A 14,138-nucleotide genomic window follows, 5' to 3' on the forward strand; every position below is an offset into this window, starting at 1 on the left:
CCAGAGCCCGCCCGGCCCCGCGCCTCCCGCGGGGCGGCCGTGGGGGTCTCCTCCGGAGCCGGCCGGGCGTCTCGGCCGGGCGCCTCGCGTGTCCTCCGGGAGGCTCCCCGGGGCTGCCCCGGCCGGGGCGAGGAGCCAGCGCCGCCCCGCTGCAACAATGCCCGGCGTGGCTGTGGGGCTGCGGGGCCGCTGACCCGGGGGTCCCCTTCACCCGGCCGCGGGTCACCAGGGACCTGCACCGCAAACGGGGGGCCGAGTCCTGCGCTCGCTTTCAGAAGCGGGGTGAAAACCACCCAGAACCGCACCGTGGTGCCAAAGCCCAGCCCCGTCCCGCGGTGCCAGGGCAGGGGCTGCATGCCGGGGGCTCGGGCCGGGTGGGAGCGCGGCGCTGGCTCCTGCCGCGCTCCGCACGGGGCCCAGCCATCCTCGCTGGCCGCTCCTGGGTTCGCTGGGTTGTTTCACGATGGACAGGTGGGCTGTAAGGACAGGCAGGGCATCGACGGCGGTTCTTGGTTAGCTAGGATCAGGAAATGGGGGGGGAAATGGTAAAGCATCCCAAAGATGTTCGTTGGTGTGCGGTTTGCTTTGAGAGGGAGGGCGAGCTAAAATGTGTCTTTCCTGGTGTGTTTTTACATGCAATTGAGTTAATCCAGTGCAAGGAGTAATTTGTGAGGCTGCTGGTGCTCTGCAGTACTTGGGGCTTAGAGGCTGAGGCTGTTCTGTAACACAAGGCTTTTGCTACTCGCTTTAAATGATGATGTTAATTTGTTGAGCAGCAGAAGTAGCAACCCAGGGATTGCCCTTCTCTTCCTTCCCTGCTTTCCCCATGCCTTCCATCCTCCATATTGACTCATCACTCTTTTGAGTCTTGATGGTACTTGATCAGGTTTCCTTGTCAAGGTGGTTTTCTCATCTTCCTTTGATGACCTGAAATTTTCCCAGGCTTGTAGCGTGCAATTTTATTAGCATAACTGAACCTTTTCTCAACGACTTGCCTACAAAAAGCAGTGCTAGAACTGAGCTCCTGTACTAACATGCCCATCTGAAGAAAGAATGCAGTCCAGATGCCCAAAATATTAGGGTCAATGATGCATCTGGATTCCCCTAGAGCTAGACGAGGCGACACAGCGTATTTCTGAAATGCAGAGATTTGTGAGGAATGTGGCCCTGGTATGTCACTTGAGCGAACGAAAGCCACCTGTGTTTTTGATTAAGGTGCAGCCCCGCTTTCAGGACTAACTGGATATTCTTTAAAAATAATTTTCACAAGCCTTAAATTCCTGTTTGAGGATAAGAATTTCCTAGATCCATGGCCAGATAAAAACATGTTGCCTTAGTATGATCTGGTATATGTCCTGTCCAGCTAGGCAGTGCAGAGGAGTTGGTGGCAGTGCAAAAGTTGGCATGTGTCCTGTGGTACCTGAGTACGGATCTCTTGGATGTGGGCTGCCACATGCCAGGGTCATGTAAAACCACCAGTGTTGGGAAATCGGCTGGTGTTTTAGCATAGTGTCAGCTATATCAGTGATGCCGAATTCTGGATGTAAAGTTTTGGGATATTGTGTAACTGTCATTTTTAGCCTGTGACTGGCTTGAGCTCGATTCTGTGCTCTCAGAAGTTACCAAGCCATTGATTCTGCTAAAAAAGAGGTGTTAGTACAGTAAAGATGCAGCGCATAACCAGTAGTTTGTTGTCTTAGAGTGTTTATTTCCAGTGATACTCGCTTATTTTTTCCTCATCTGTTTCAGCCAAACAAACTTGTTTGCCTTGGAGCTACAAATACTGGTGATTTGAGATTGGTGCTCATCCCCCACTGTTCCCACGCGAGCAAGTACCAGAAAAATGAATATCCAGGGGAAAGGCTTCCCCTTGGACCTCGGAGGAAGCTTCACTGAAGATGCTCCAAGGCCACCAGTTCCTGGTGAGGAGGGGGAGCTCGTGTCCACAGACCCAAGGCCGGTTAGCCATGGTTTCTACTCCGGTAAAAGTGATGTGGTCAGAAATGAGACGTCCACGGCAACACCGAGGCGCTCTGATTTGGATTTGGGGTACGAGCCCGAGGGGAGTGCTTCACCAACTCCACCCTACCTGAAGTGGGCCGAGTCGCTGCACTCCTTGCTGGATGATCAAGATGGCATCAACCTCTTCAGGACTTTCCTGAAACAGGAGGACTGTGCGGATCTGCTGGACTTTTGGTTTGCCTGCAGTGGCTTCAGGAAGCTGGAGCAGTGTGTGTCTAATGAGGAAAAAAGACTCAAGCTGGCAAAAGCTATTTACAAAAAATACATCCTCGACAACAATGGCATTGTGTCCCGGCAGATCAAACCAGCCACAAAAAGCTTCATCAAAGACTGTGTCATGAAACTGCAGATTGACCCTGACATGTTTGACCAGGCCCAAACGGAGATTCAGTGCATGATAGAAGACAATACCTACCCTTTGTTCCTTAAGTCGGATATTTATTTGGAATACACACGGACAGGTGGGGAAAGTCCAAAAATTTATAGCGATCCGAGCTCAGGGTCTGGGACAGGTAAAGGGCTACCTGGTTATCTGCCAACTCTGAACGAGGATGAGGAGTGGAAGTGTGACCAAGAGGCCGAGCCCGAGGCCAGCAGGGACTTGGCGCCTTCCAGCAGGCTCACGCAGAAGCTGCTTCTGGAGACGGCCACGCAGCGCGCGGCCTCAGCCCGGCGCTACAGCGAGGGCAGGGAGTTCAGGTAGGCGGGGAGTGGGTCTAGGAGCTGCCACTGGCACAGGGGAGATGGGAAACCTTGGAAGACCATAGGCGCTGGGGAACATTCATGTTGGTACAGGATGGCGTTGCCAAGTGGTTTGATGGAGTGCAAAGCTTTCTTTGAAACTAATCACAGGTTATTTTAAGGGTGTCTTTGGCTGTTCCTGTCTGATAGTGCCACATCATCCCTGCAGCATGTTCTTCACCTGGAGAAACTGCTGCGGGAGGTATTCTGGAGGCAGGTAGGGCTTGGTGGGCAGTGCAGAGCCATGGGCAGCCCTCATTCACGTGCAGGTGACTGGGCAAGCTGCAGTGCCAGGTTGGCCATAGCCTCCACCTCAGAAGGTCAGTGTTCAGGTACTGTAACATGGGCAGGTACAGCTGGTGGTGACACTCGCTGTGTAGACATTGTCATGAGCCACAACTGGGAGCTCAGAGGAGATAGATACCCTCACCTTGGTAATGTGGGTAGGAGTGAAGCAGCATTGATGGTGCTCCCTGATAATGGTACTGCTTTGCATATGAGATGTCCAGCACTGAATTCTAGTGGTGTCAAAGTCAGAATCCCCAAATGCAGTTAAAACCATGCCCTGCTGAAGCTCTTCCCTTCATGAAAGTAATTGCTGGGATTTTTTAACTGTAGGACTTGCACAGTTCTGCAGCCTGTTTTTTTCTGGGTCCCCCACCCACTTCCAGCCAACATGGATTTTGAAACTTGCTGAGAGCTCAGTTAAAATTCCAGACAATTAACTTAGCAGGGAGCTCTCTGGGATCAATAAGCATGTGTGTGTCTAACCCTTGCTGAATCAACAGAACCCGGCCAGAACACATTCCTACTTTTTTTTCCCCCCCTTTTTAAATAAAATCTCCTTGTTTTAAGACCTGCTTAGGCTAAAATCTGACGCTTTGTGAAGATTACGAAATGAAGTAGCTGAACTGTCCTCTTCAAAGCCTCCTGCCTTATGAAAAGCATTTCTGTGTTTAATCTCCTTCGGCCGTCCCTTTAGGCTGGCAGCTGGAAGCGCATCCCGCCCTGCGCAAGGTCTCAGTGCCTTTCAGCTGGCAAAATGTTCTCAGTTTGATTCTTGTTTTCTTACAGATTTTGAGGAGGGGATGCTGCTTGTGAAATCCTTGGGGGGGGAAAAAGCAGAGAATTCATGTGGGCTCCCACTGTTTTAATCAGGAGTCAGAAAAAAAATATCCCAGTGTCTTGGGACTTTCCCATGGAGTTAATAAAAACCTTGAATGTGTTGTGAAGTGCATTTCACTGAGCAGTTGGGTGCTCACCATAAATGAAGGATTAGAAAAGTCTACAATTTAAGTATCTTTTTGTTTAAGCAGTAATGGTGTTAACACTGAAAATAACTTACTTGAGGGTCAGCTGTGTTTAGTTTCCTTACCAGACCAGGTAGCAAATCCTGTGTGCAGCACTGAGCTGTTTAGCTCCAGCTTCAAGAAAAAGGTGCACTTTACCCATTATCTGAATATATCTGCGCCAGGCTGTAAAATGGTTTGAGAAATGTGCTGTGAAATAGAAGTGTTTTGAAGTAAAGTTCACTGGTCCTGGGCATTTTCATAGGAGATTGGAACAACGTGAAATAAATCTTTACCTGGAGGATGGAGATCAGAGAAAATGTGTGGCTATTAATTTGTAGTGTCCAACAGCCTGTCATTGTAGCTACTGACACTCTACTGACCTGTGGGGTAGGGAGGCAAGGAAACGTTTGCCATTCTCACCAGAGGAGGAGGCACTTCTCAGCCTGGAGTAGCTGAAGGTAAGGGATTTATTTTGTATTTTAAATGTTGCCCTGTCAGCATCTGTGGCATCCAGAGCATTGCCATGGAAGATGCTGCTGAACTGCATAATCTCTGCATTTTTATTCTAAAAACTGCTGAGATACTAATTTATGAGGTGGTTGTTCCTCTTTGTGCAAGATGTTGTTGTTGCATTAACCTTCTTCCTGGATATTGTATAGCAATAGCTGTCTTAAACAAGCTGGTTTTTAAGCTGTAGCATCTTTATCCTGCAGACTTCTTGTTCATTTACTTTCTCACCCAAGGAAGCGTGCGAGAAGCTGGCAAAGCTGCTTGCAGCAGGAAGCAATGGCCGCATGCAGCATTTGAAAAGCTGGGTCCCAATTTATTTTGAAAATTTCCACAAACCTCCTTTTTTCTCTGGCGTATGTGTGGAAGAATTTCTCATTTCTGTTCTTTAGGGAATGTTGAAATAAGCTGTTTTGCATTATATCTCAGGGCCTGTTTAATCTTCCCAAGATTGAACTTCTATTCCTTGGCTTCCATGGAAACCCTAAATAAAGAGGAATTTAAGCAAATGCAATGGAAGTATTTCTCTGTTAGCAAATGAGCATCTTGAATCAGCTCCAGGTTTTTTTTCAGCAGAAAGTTCATAAATCTTGATGCAGTTGCTCTGCTCTCAGGAGAACAAATGTAAAAAATTCCTCAAACGGCAGAAGACAACCTGTTATTAGCGCTGGATATTTTTGAAGGTGTGCAAATGTGCAGGCAGATTTGAGAATACCCTGAAGCCAAAAGCATCGCTGTTACCCACTGTGTTTTTGTATGCGTCGGAAAAGGCCAATAGTCATTATCGTTAGGCTCCTGCAAATTAATTGGACATTGGTTATGGATCAGTGAACTTCAAAGAGGGTAACCCCCGAAGATCTCAGGCATTAACTCGCAGCTTCCGAAAGTGACACTAACGTGGTTGTGAGGGCGGCTAAATCGTTCATTAACCTTCTTCCGACACGCCGGGACAGCGTTCCTCGGAGCTGGAGAGCAGAAATTAAACCTGTGCCTGAGATCTGCCTGCAGCCTGCTTTTCGAGTGCTCCAGGAAAACGCAGCCTCTTAAAAAGTTGGAAATTTGGTGCTTGGTGGTTTGGTTGTGTCTTTTGTTGGGGTGGGTTTCTCATGCTCTCTCTTTAGCTCTGTGTGGGAAGGGGCTCCTATCCCATTTCCAAAGCATCAGAGAGCAGCACTCACAGGCCTTGCCTTTGCTTTCTTCTGTGGTGGGAAGTGAGAAGAGCATATGGTGTTACCTGGCAGCAGCTCTGCCTTCATCTCTCCTGAAAACCAGGCAAACAGAGATGTACGTTAGTTCTGCCAATTGTTTTGGATTTTGACCCATTCCATGAAGTGTACAGTATTGAAAAGGAAGCCTGGGTGATGGTGGTTAGAGGACACGTGGTGGTGGGTGAAGTCTCCAGTTGCTGGATTTCGAGGGGCGTTGGTGGTGGAGCTGCTGGGCACGGATGGAGGAGTTTCTCAGCGTGGGCTTTGATATACACAGGAGGTTGGGGTTTTTTTAAAATAAGCTGGCTCCAAGCTTTAGTTTCCACAGTGCTGAGCTGACTAAGCTCACCACGTTTCACAAGTGTTGGTTGTTCAAATGAAAAGGGTGGGTAATGTGGCTCTCCACCAGGCTGGTAGGAATCACCAGGAGAGTCCCTGTGCCTGTGCCCACGCACTGGCAGCATCTCCGGACACGTGGGAGGGCAGCTCTCCCCAAAACACACAGCCAGCATTTCATGATGGGGTGTGCAGAGGAGGCAAGTGGAGAAAAGCTGAAGGAGCTTTAGAGGGATGTGAAAACCTTTGGCCTGGGACAATGCAATGACAAACTAACATGGAGAGGCTGTTTCAGGGAAGGCACAGGATAGCTCCATGGCTTAGGGAGCATAAACGGTCCAGCGGTCAGAAGCTGGGGCTGCATCAGGAAGGAGCTGGCTGAAGTTTAGCTGGCAGCCCTAATTTTGAGGTTGGCTGCTTCATTCATAATTAAATATTAAATTGCACACCTCTGACTCAAGACTGTGTGGTGGTGAAGGAATTGGTGTTAATTGTACTGACTGGTTGGAAAACTGGGGATGCAAAATCGCAAGTGCTGGTGCAGGAGCGGTCATGTTTAGAAAATTTGAAGATGTGTTACCCTCTTACTGATACTTCTTTTAGCTGGAGAGGCAGCACATGCATCTTGGAGTTAGGCTGTCGGAGCTTCCTGGGAGCTTGTTAGCACGAAAAAATCAGCTACTGGATGTTAGACCCATATGTTAAGTTGGGAATGCTTATCTTGAATTAAAATTGCTGGGCCCACAGTATAATCTGTAATCAATACAACCCTGTTTAGAATCCTTGTAGAGCAGTGGCTATTTCCAGTTTTAAAGAAAATAAGTAGCAGAAGAATAGTTTGGGTTCTGCATTGTTCTTGAGAGAAATCAGTGAATCCAGCAGGGAGGGGGGCTGGTGCTAATAGCTCTAAGTGGTAATTTAGTGGCTGGAGCACTGTAAGATATACAGGACAGAGACTGATGGTGTTTTTGCACAGAAGTTAACGCCAGCTTTTTAAAATATATTGTTAAGCTGATGAAACTTCTGCGTGGAAATGCTTACATTACATTAACAGTGTAAAGTATTTATGCTAGTGGTTGCCAAGTTTTAAAATAGATTTTATTTGAAGAAGAATACCTTTTGTGCCCATAGCTTTGCCTCCACACAAATCAAGATGAAGAAGTAGTGTGTTTGTGTTTGGTTATGGATCAGTGCTTTGGCTTGTTACGCTTTCAACACTAATTTGATACATGAGTAGAGAGTTCTCACCTCGTCCAGCAAACAAAGCCTTGTTTTATTGTGATGGAGTTTTATTTGGGTTAGGGAAGTTATGTCCCCTTTTTTTGATACTAGGGAGATTCATGTTGGACATGGTGAAAAAAAATCTTGGGAGCATGAAGCAGCCTAGGAACAGAGCATGAGGGGTGGGAATCTCTGTCCTTGGAGGGCTTCATAACTGGGTTAGACAGAGCTGTGGCCTGACTAGTCCAGTCCTGATGATGGTCCTGTTTTGTTGTGTGCTTACAATGATGGCACAGATCATGAAATACTATATTTTGAGGAGACTGGTTTGAGTTCTGCCTGGTTTCAGAAAGAATGGGGTGCTAAAAGGCTGAGTGGAAGCTGAACCAAAGCCAGGATGCTGAGAAGTGCACCCAGGAGGTGGCCACGGGGTGGGAACACCTTGTTTTTGATCTGCCGTTCAACTTGGCTTTATGTTTTAAGAGTTCCTTTGTTGTTACTATAATGGGCTAATCCCTTGAATAATTAGTTGCCATTGGACGTTTTAAAAATGACTGCCTCTTGGATGTTTTCCTTTAATAGTCTGTTAGATTCTGGATTTATTAACTATTGAGACAGACTGTGAAATCCTGTTATGGCAGACTTGCTTGATGGAAAAGGGACTGAGAGTGGTGTGGGGGTGCTGGGGGAGCACACGCTGGCCCCATGTTAGGTCTGAGCTGTTGACTTCCCACCTTCCCAAAAAATCCTGGCTGCCTGCTGGGCTGGGTCAGTGGCTGCTGGAACACGTCACGGTCTTGGGTCATCCCTAGATTTAGGGCTTCAGCAGGTGCTCCAAGAAGTTACAGCACTGTGGCTGCCTGGTGCAAGGCCAGTCTTGCAGTCGCCAGCCATTTAAAATAAATCATGGACCTGATTTTATTGCAATTGGTAGAAAAATCTGGTTTCAGAAGTGACTATGTGTAATTCAGAAAATTGCTATGTTTAAAAAAAAAATCAGAACAGAGGTGCTGATATCCTAAATCGGTTCCTGAATATATCATTGGATTATTAGGCTCATCCTTAAATCCATTAAGCAAATTACAGTTAATCAGTCAAATAAAAGAAGAAAGATCTTTTGCAAGGCCCTGTCTTTTGAGCCATGCAGAAGCTGTAGTAATATTTTAATTTTCCATCTGTCAGTGAATGTATTCAGTCACTTCGCTTCCTTATGTGGAGGATTTGAAATTAGAAACTGAGGTTAATTATCTGCATTAAATGAAATATGTGAAGACCACAAAAGCAAAAACCTTCACAATTTGGTATGGTCTGTTAAGCTAGGCAGGCTGCTTCAGAAGGAGAGGGGTTATTTTTCCCCGGTTTTGTTCCGATTGAAGGGTTTTAGTCACAGTAATTGAAATGATTAAAAAGTCAAATTGCTAGTGAATATAATTCTGAGCATCTCTCTGAAAAGATTTGACACTTGGTTGAGAGCAGGGGTTTGCTCAGCCTGGCCTGGCAGCATGGAAGGGTGAGGCTGAGTGTCCTTGGTGCCACTTTATCCACCTCTTCCATGGCAATGGGATGTTGGAGCTCTGCTGTAGGGTTAGTAGAGACGATTTGGAAGTGGAACAATGCCAGATGAAAGCTACACTTTTGAACTTCTCAAATACAAAGTATGTCTGACGCCATCTATCTTAATGCTATAAATTAGTTAATTAATGCCTGCTTCACTTGGAAGTGCAGCTTTGGACTCCACAAAGATCATGCTCTTGGAAATACACATTCCCACACCAGTCAGCTGGATTTGAGGCAATTTGTTTGTGAAAAGGCTCATTTTATTCCTAGTTTGCAGTACACACATGGCTCAGGCGTGAGTTCCTCTGGGGGCTGAAGCATCCATCTCCACTCAAGTTCAAAGCTGCCCCTTCCTTCACTGGTGCAGCCCCGAATGTCCAGCTCAGGGAACTTCAGGAAAGGTCTGACTCTTCTGGAGACACACATCTTGTTCCCCTCCTGTGTACCAGAGTGAGCTGCTTTGCCTGGAGTCACACTCAGAAAGCAAATTGTTGCAGGTCACGCTTGTGTGTAAAAGCAAAACCATCGTTCCTCGCAGCCCTGGTCCGGGTACCTCAGTGTTGTAAGGCAGTAATGAATTTAAGTAGAACCGTTGCAGTTTTAAGTCAGATTATCCACATTCTATAAAACCCACATGGAAATTGGATTTTACCTTTGAAGACTCCAGAGTACACTTTTGTGGTAAGACCCGGAATTTCTTGGTCCCCTGGCTCCCAAGATACAAGCTATCCTCAAAGTATCAGTTTTTTTAAGGTCTTCATCTGATCTAAATAGCTAATAGATTAAGAGCTTTCATCTACCCTGATGATAAGCAGTGGAGGGAGGCAAAGCTATAGCTAGAGGAAAAAACCTCTTTGAAATACCTGAGTGAGACCTACTGGGTAGCAGCACAGCCTCACGTTAGTCCCTGGATCTACCTCCAGAGCTAATGACCAGAAACTACTGGGTTTTATCCTTCAGCCCTCTGACCCCCACATATTCCCTGTCCTGTTGTAGACCAGAGAGTCAGTCCTCTCCCTCTTTCCATCTTCATTTTCCTTCTTTTCTGGAGGTTTAGTTTTCTGTCCTTTATCTCCGGCATGTGTTTAGAGGAATGCTGGTGCTGAAATGAGAAGAGCAGTACGACTGGGCAGGTGGAATTGCCTTTTTTCCAGCACTTCATGTATAGGTTGGGTTAGGTCTGCTGGAAAACCATGTCTTTAGTGTTTAACAGATTTGCCCTTTTTGGTCATAAATTTTGGTTGTTTTCTTGTCTGGCAATCAGCCTCTTGGACTGGGAGAGATTTATCTTGAAGTGGAGCTTCCTTGTCCTGCCACTGCTGCCAGCCTGGTCCAGGCTGTTGCTTTGGGACCGCTGTGGGATTGATTGCTTGGGTAGCCAAGGACCAGACAAGCTATGGCTGCCCCATCCCTGGAAGTGTCCAAGGCCAAGTTGGACAGGGCTCAGAGAAACGTGGGATAATGGAAGGTGTCCCTGCCCATGGCAGGAGATGGAATGAGATGATCTTTAAGGTTCTTTGCAACCCAAACCATTCCATGATTCTATCACCTCTCCAAGGTTTCACAAGCAAAGTATGAATCAGAGCCAAGTCACTGGAGAGCTCCTAGGAATTACAGGTAGGATCATGGAGAGAGGTGTGGGGGACTCAGGATCCAGCTGTAGCTACTTCATTTGATCAACTTTGTCCTGGCTTTGTAGAAGTAAGAGCTGTAAAACCATTTGGCACTAGACATGCAAATGAGAGCTGAGATGACGCTGCTGTTACCCTCAAGGATCCCAAAAGAGGAATCAACAAATAGAAATTATTCTATTAGCAGGGGCAAAGTTCACAGGTTAACCATCATGTCAAATCGATGAAATACAGCCTTGATCTCCTGCACAAGGCCTTTATTGTGTATAAATAAAGAGTGCCTGAGCAAAGACAGCAAGTTCTTGCACTGTAACATTTGCAATGTGTTGGAGAAAGGGAAGCTCTGTACAGATGGCAGCACGAAATGTCTCCATCAGACATCGGCTTCATTCCTGCTTCAAAAGATTGTAAAACATGACCTTGGAACCTTCTTACTCTCCTTATGGCCCTACTCAGCTTAGATTTCCAAGGGCATGTACTTTTTAATTTTTTTCATAAAATTTGGGGTCTCTGGCTAAGAAGTCTGGTCTTTGTACTTTTAATTCAGTCCATGTGACTGCCATAACATTTATTTCTTAGGAAATGAAAAGTGTTCCTTCTTGAGCAAAGCCGCAGACGGAAGCTGTTGGGTAGGCTGGCAGCCTCAGGTGTGTGCAGCATGTGTCTTCTGCTCATCTAGAGCTGAACCAAGACCATCACCACAAGTCTTTTCTTGCTTGGTCCATGGCTCTACCGGGAAAAGCAATGACAGACAAGCTGCCTTCTTTGTTGTGGAAATACTGAGATTTCATGTGTCTCTGAACATCTGCACATTCAGTGGAACTTGGCTTTCTTCTCTTGGGAAAAGCTACTTTGAAAAGGCTTCTTGAACTTCTTAAGACAGACCAGTGCTGGCAAAGCGAGATGGAAATGGGCAGCAAAGGATGTGTGGATGTGTCACTGCAGCGTAGGATTTGTCACTGTTGTAAAACAGCATGGTGGTTTCCCCTCTGGATATATCCAGTGAAGTTTGTGACCCGGAGGGTTTGAGTGCTGCTGGCTGGGGAAATCAGCCCAACTGGAGAATTTAAGAAGGCAGAGCATCCCACTGTCCCCAAGCAGTGCCTTCAGGCCTTTCCCCCGCCAGGCCTGGCAGAGCCTGCAAAACTGATCCGTATAAACCTTCCTCTTTCTGAAGAGAGGAAGCTTTCCAAACGGGCATGGGAAAAACTTTCCTTTGGTAATCCTGGAGATAACAGGTCATGCAGCTTCACCCAGTGATCCTTGCACAATAACTTGTGGTCAGGCTGCAGTGTCTATTTTAGAAAGGCATCCAAGTGATGGGAGGGAGGTCATGCAGCATTTTTGTTATCTCTTCCCGTGGTTGGTTACTCACTGTTCCCAGTGTGTTCCTTATTGCTCACTTCAGTTTTTTCCAGCTTCAGTTTCTAGCTGCTGTGTTTTGGTGTTCTTTGCTCTCTTTGGAGGCTCCAAATACCTCTGCATGTTTGAAAAAAGCCCTGCTGAATGGGTGTGAATGTTCTTCTTAAGTGGCAGCAGCTTTGTTATGGAAGGCCTTTTGGTTTTATTACACTTTTCAACCCTCCGGTCGACTGTTAAACAAGCCAGAGCTTGTCATGGTTGACAAACCTTCGCTCTGGTCTCAGACCTAACCTACCAGTTTAAAGGCAGTATTCTTTTGTGTGCAGGTTTCTGGGTGGGGACCATTGGGCTTCTAAGGGAAATTAACTTGTGGCCTCTCTTTCCCCCGCCTCCCACCTCAAATAAATTAAGTTTTGTGCTAACTGTTCTGTCACTTCCAAAGGCCAGAAGGAAATGTCAGCCTTTAGGTTTTCTGCTACCTGAGGTACTCTGCTGCACACTGAGAGTGCAAGTAGGTGGGAATGTGTAATTACATTATAAACAAAACAGCTGCACAATCAGTGTCAGCAACTGAAGATAAAATGTAGGAAGTTTTTTCAAGTGATTCATCCATAATTATTTAAAAACATGTTGAATTTATTCTTAAGCTTTGGTGGAGAATTCTTGCAAGGCTGGCGTTTGCTGCCCGTGATGTTTATACACCTGAGTAAATGCCTGTCTCAGCAGTTTGTCCATGTTGAGTGCTCCAGATCTAAATCCCTTCAAAGGTAAACCCAGCACACCTTTGTCTCCGCTGGCCTTGCTGTCTCCAGGCTTTTCACTGGTGAGGTGGAATCTGTTGTACCAGTGGCTGGCACTAGGATGGGCAGAGAGATGAGGCTCACACATTTTAGTATTTGTTGTAGATTTGTTCTCCATAGGTTTAGGTGATGGCAGAGGCTGGGTGGCACAAACATGCTGATGGGACTAGTGGAGAGGGAGTGGGGAAGCAGCTCTGTGTGCCCACTGTGGGCTGCATCTGCTTTCCTCTTTCTATATCCTTCCAGCAGTATCTGTTGTGTGGATTGTAGGGGTCTGGGGAAGAAGGGAGTGAAGTTGCTTTGGATGATCCCTCTCAGATACAGCAGTCTGGTTTTAGAGGTGCTGGAAATTGCGGTGCTTTTCCTCTGGTTGTGTCATTGCAGGTGCTGGTGTGTTCTGCCCAACTGGGCAAAACTGAGTATTTTTATTTTCAGCCCCGTGCTATTGAGCAGAGGGGTGTTTGTCACATGCTTCTCACTCGATGATTGCCAAGAGGCAGGAAATGTGCTGCACTGAACTGAAAGCACCTTGGGGTTGTTGTTGTTGTTTTTGTGCTAACCCAGCACTCTGCCCGACTCACCGGCCCAGATAACATCCACCAGGGCAGGGCCCATGCCCGCGTGGCCGGGAGGGCAGCTGGCACCACAGTGGGTGGCACTGCCAAGCAATCAACGCCTTGCAGTTTCATCAGGTTCAGGGTGCATTTTCTTCCAGCCAGAGGCGTGGCACGGGTGCTGCTCTGCCGCAGCAGAGCTGGGAGAGGAGGGGAAGGGTCTCCAAGATGGGCATCTCGAGTTGTGTCTCTGCTCCAGACATCAGCAGGGCACCCCTGGTGCCAGGGAGAGGTCACCAGTCAAGCTCCACTGCTCCATCACGCTGAGTGGCTGGAATAGATGAGCAAATTTGAGGAAGGCAGAGACTCCAGTGCTTGTTCTAGCCCCTCTCCTGCCAAACCCTGCTGCCAGCAGCTCCAGCTTTAGTCAAGAGCTCAAGGAGACCTTTCTGCTCCTGCAGCAGCCTAGGCAGAAAGGCCAGCTGGCCCCACCTTGGTCTGTTCATTTCTACATACAGTGCTGGAGCCCCTTTCCTCAAGACCTGACTATCCTTTCCGAATATCATTAACTTGGGCACTCCCTACCTGGGAGAGGTGGCTCGTTGGAGCTCTGGAGAGTGAGCTGATATCCCACTGGTTTATAGTGAGAATGCTGGCCCTGCGGTTCTCCAGTGCTTGCCCACAGCTATTCCACATGCTAAGAGGAGTAGATGCATCCTACAGTTCACTGGATTTGCCTCCCCAGTGGTAGGATACGCTTGAGAGGCAGCAGTTGCTTGGCCTCAGCAAGGTCACCTGGGTTTTGGTCGCTGGTGGTGGCGCCCTGAGTCAGCTCCACATTGATTTCTGTGTTTCTCACCTCATGTAGGTTCTTCTGTCCAGAGCCATCAACCACACTGCCAGCAGT

General features: G+C 47.3%; 1 protein-coding gene across 2 annotated transcripts in view; it reads left to right on the forward strand.

Moving 5' to 3' along the window:
* The first annotated feature begins 1,728 nt into the window (after positions 1-1,728).
* The window catches only part of AXIN1 (axin 1), a 68,147-nt gene continuing 55,737 nt past the window's right edge, over positions 1,729-14,138 (forward strand). The window contains exon 1 of one of the 2 annotated variants that reach the window (XM_042037261.1): positions 1,729-2,721. In XM_042037261.1, the coding sequence (XP_041893195.1) occupies positions 1,844-2,721 (878 nt within the window). In that variant the 5' untranslated portion in view covers positions 1,729-1,843. The remainder of the gene's footprint in view (positions 2,722-14,138) is intronic. The other variant, XM_042037262.1, reaches the window with a different exon arrangement.

This window comes from Corvus kubaryi, unplaced genomic scaffold (assembly GCF_017639235.1).
Source record: "Corvus kubaryi isolate FWS band 111438036 unplaced genomic scaffold, C.kubaryi_AGA036_p1.0 37387, whole genome shotgun sequence".
Lineage (NCBI taxonomy): Eukaryota > Metazoa > Chordata > Aves > Passeriformes > Corvidae > Corvus > Corvus kubaryi.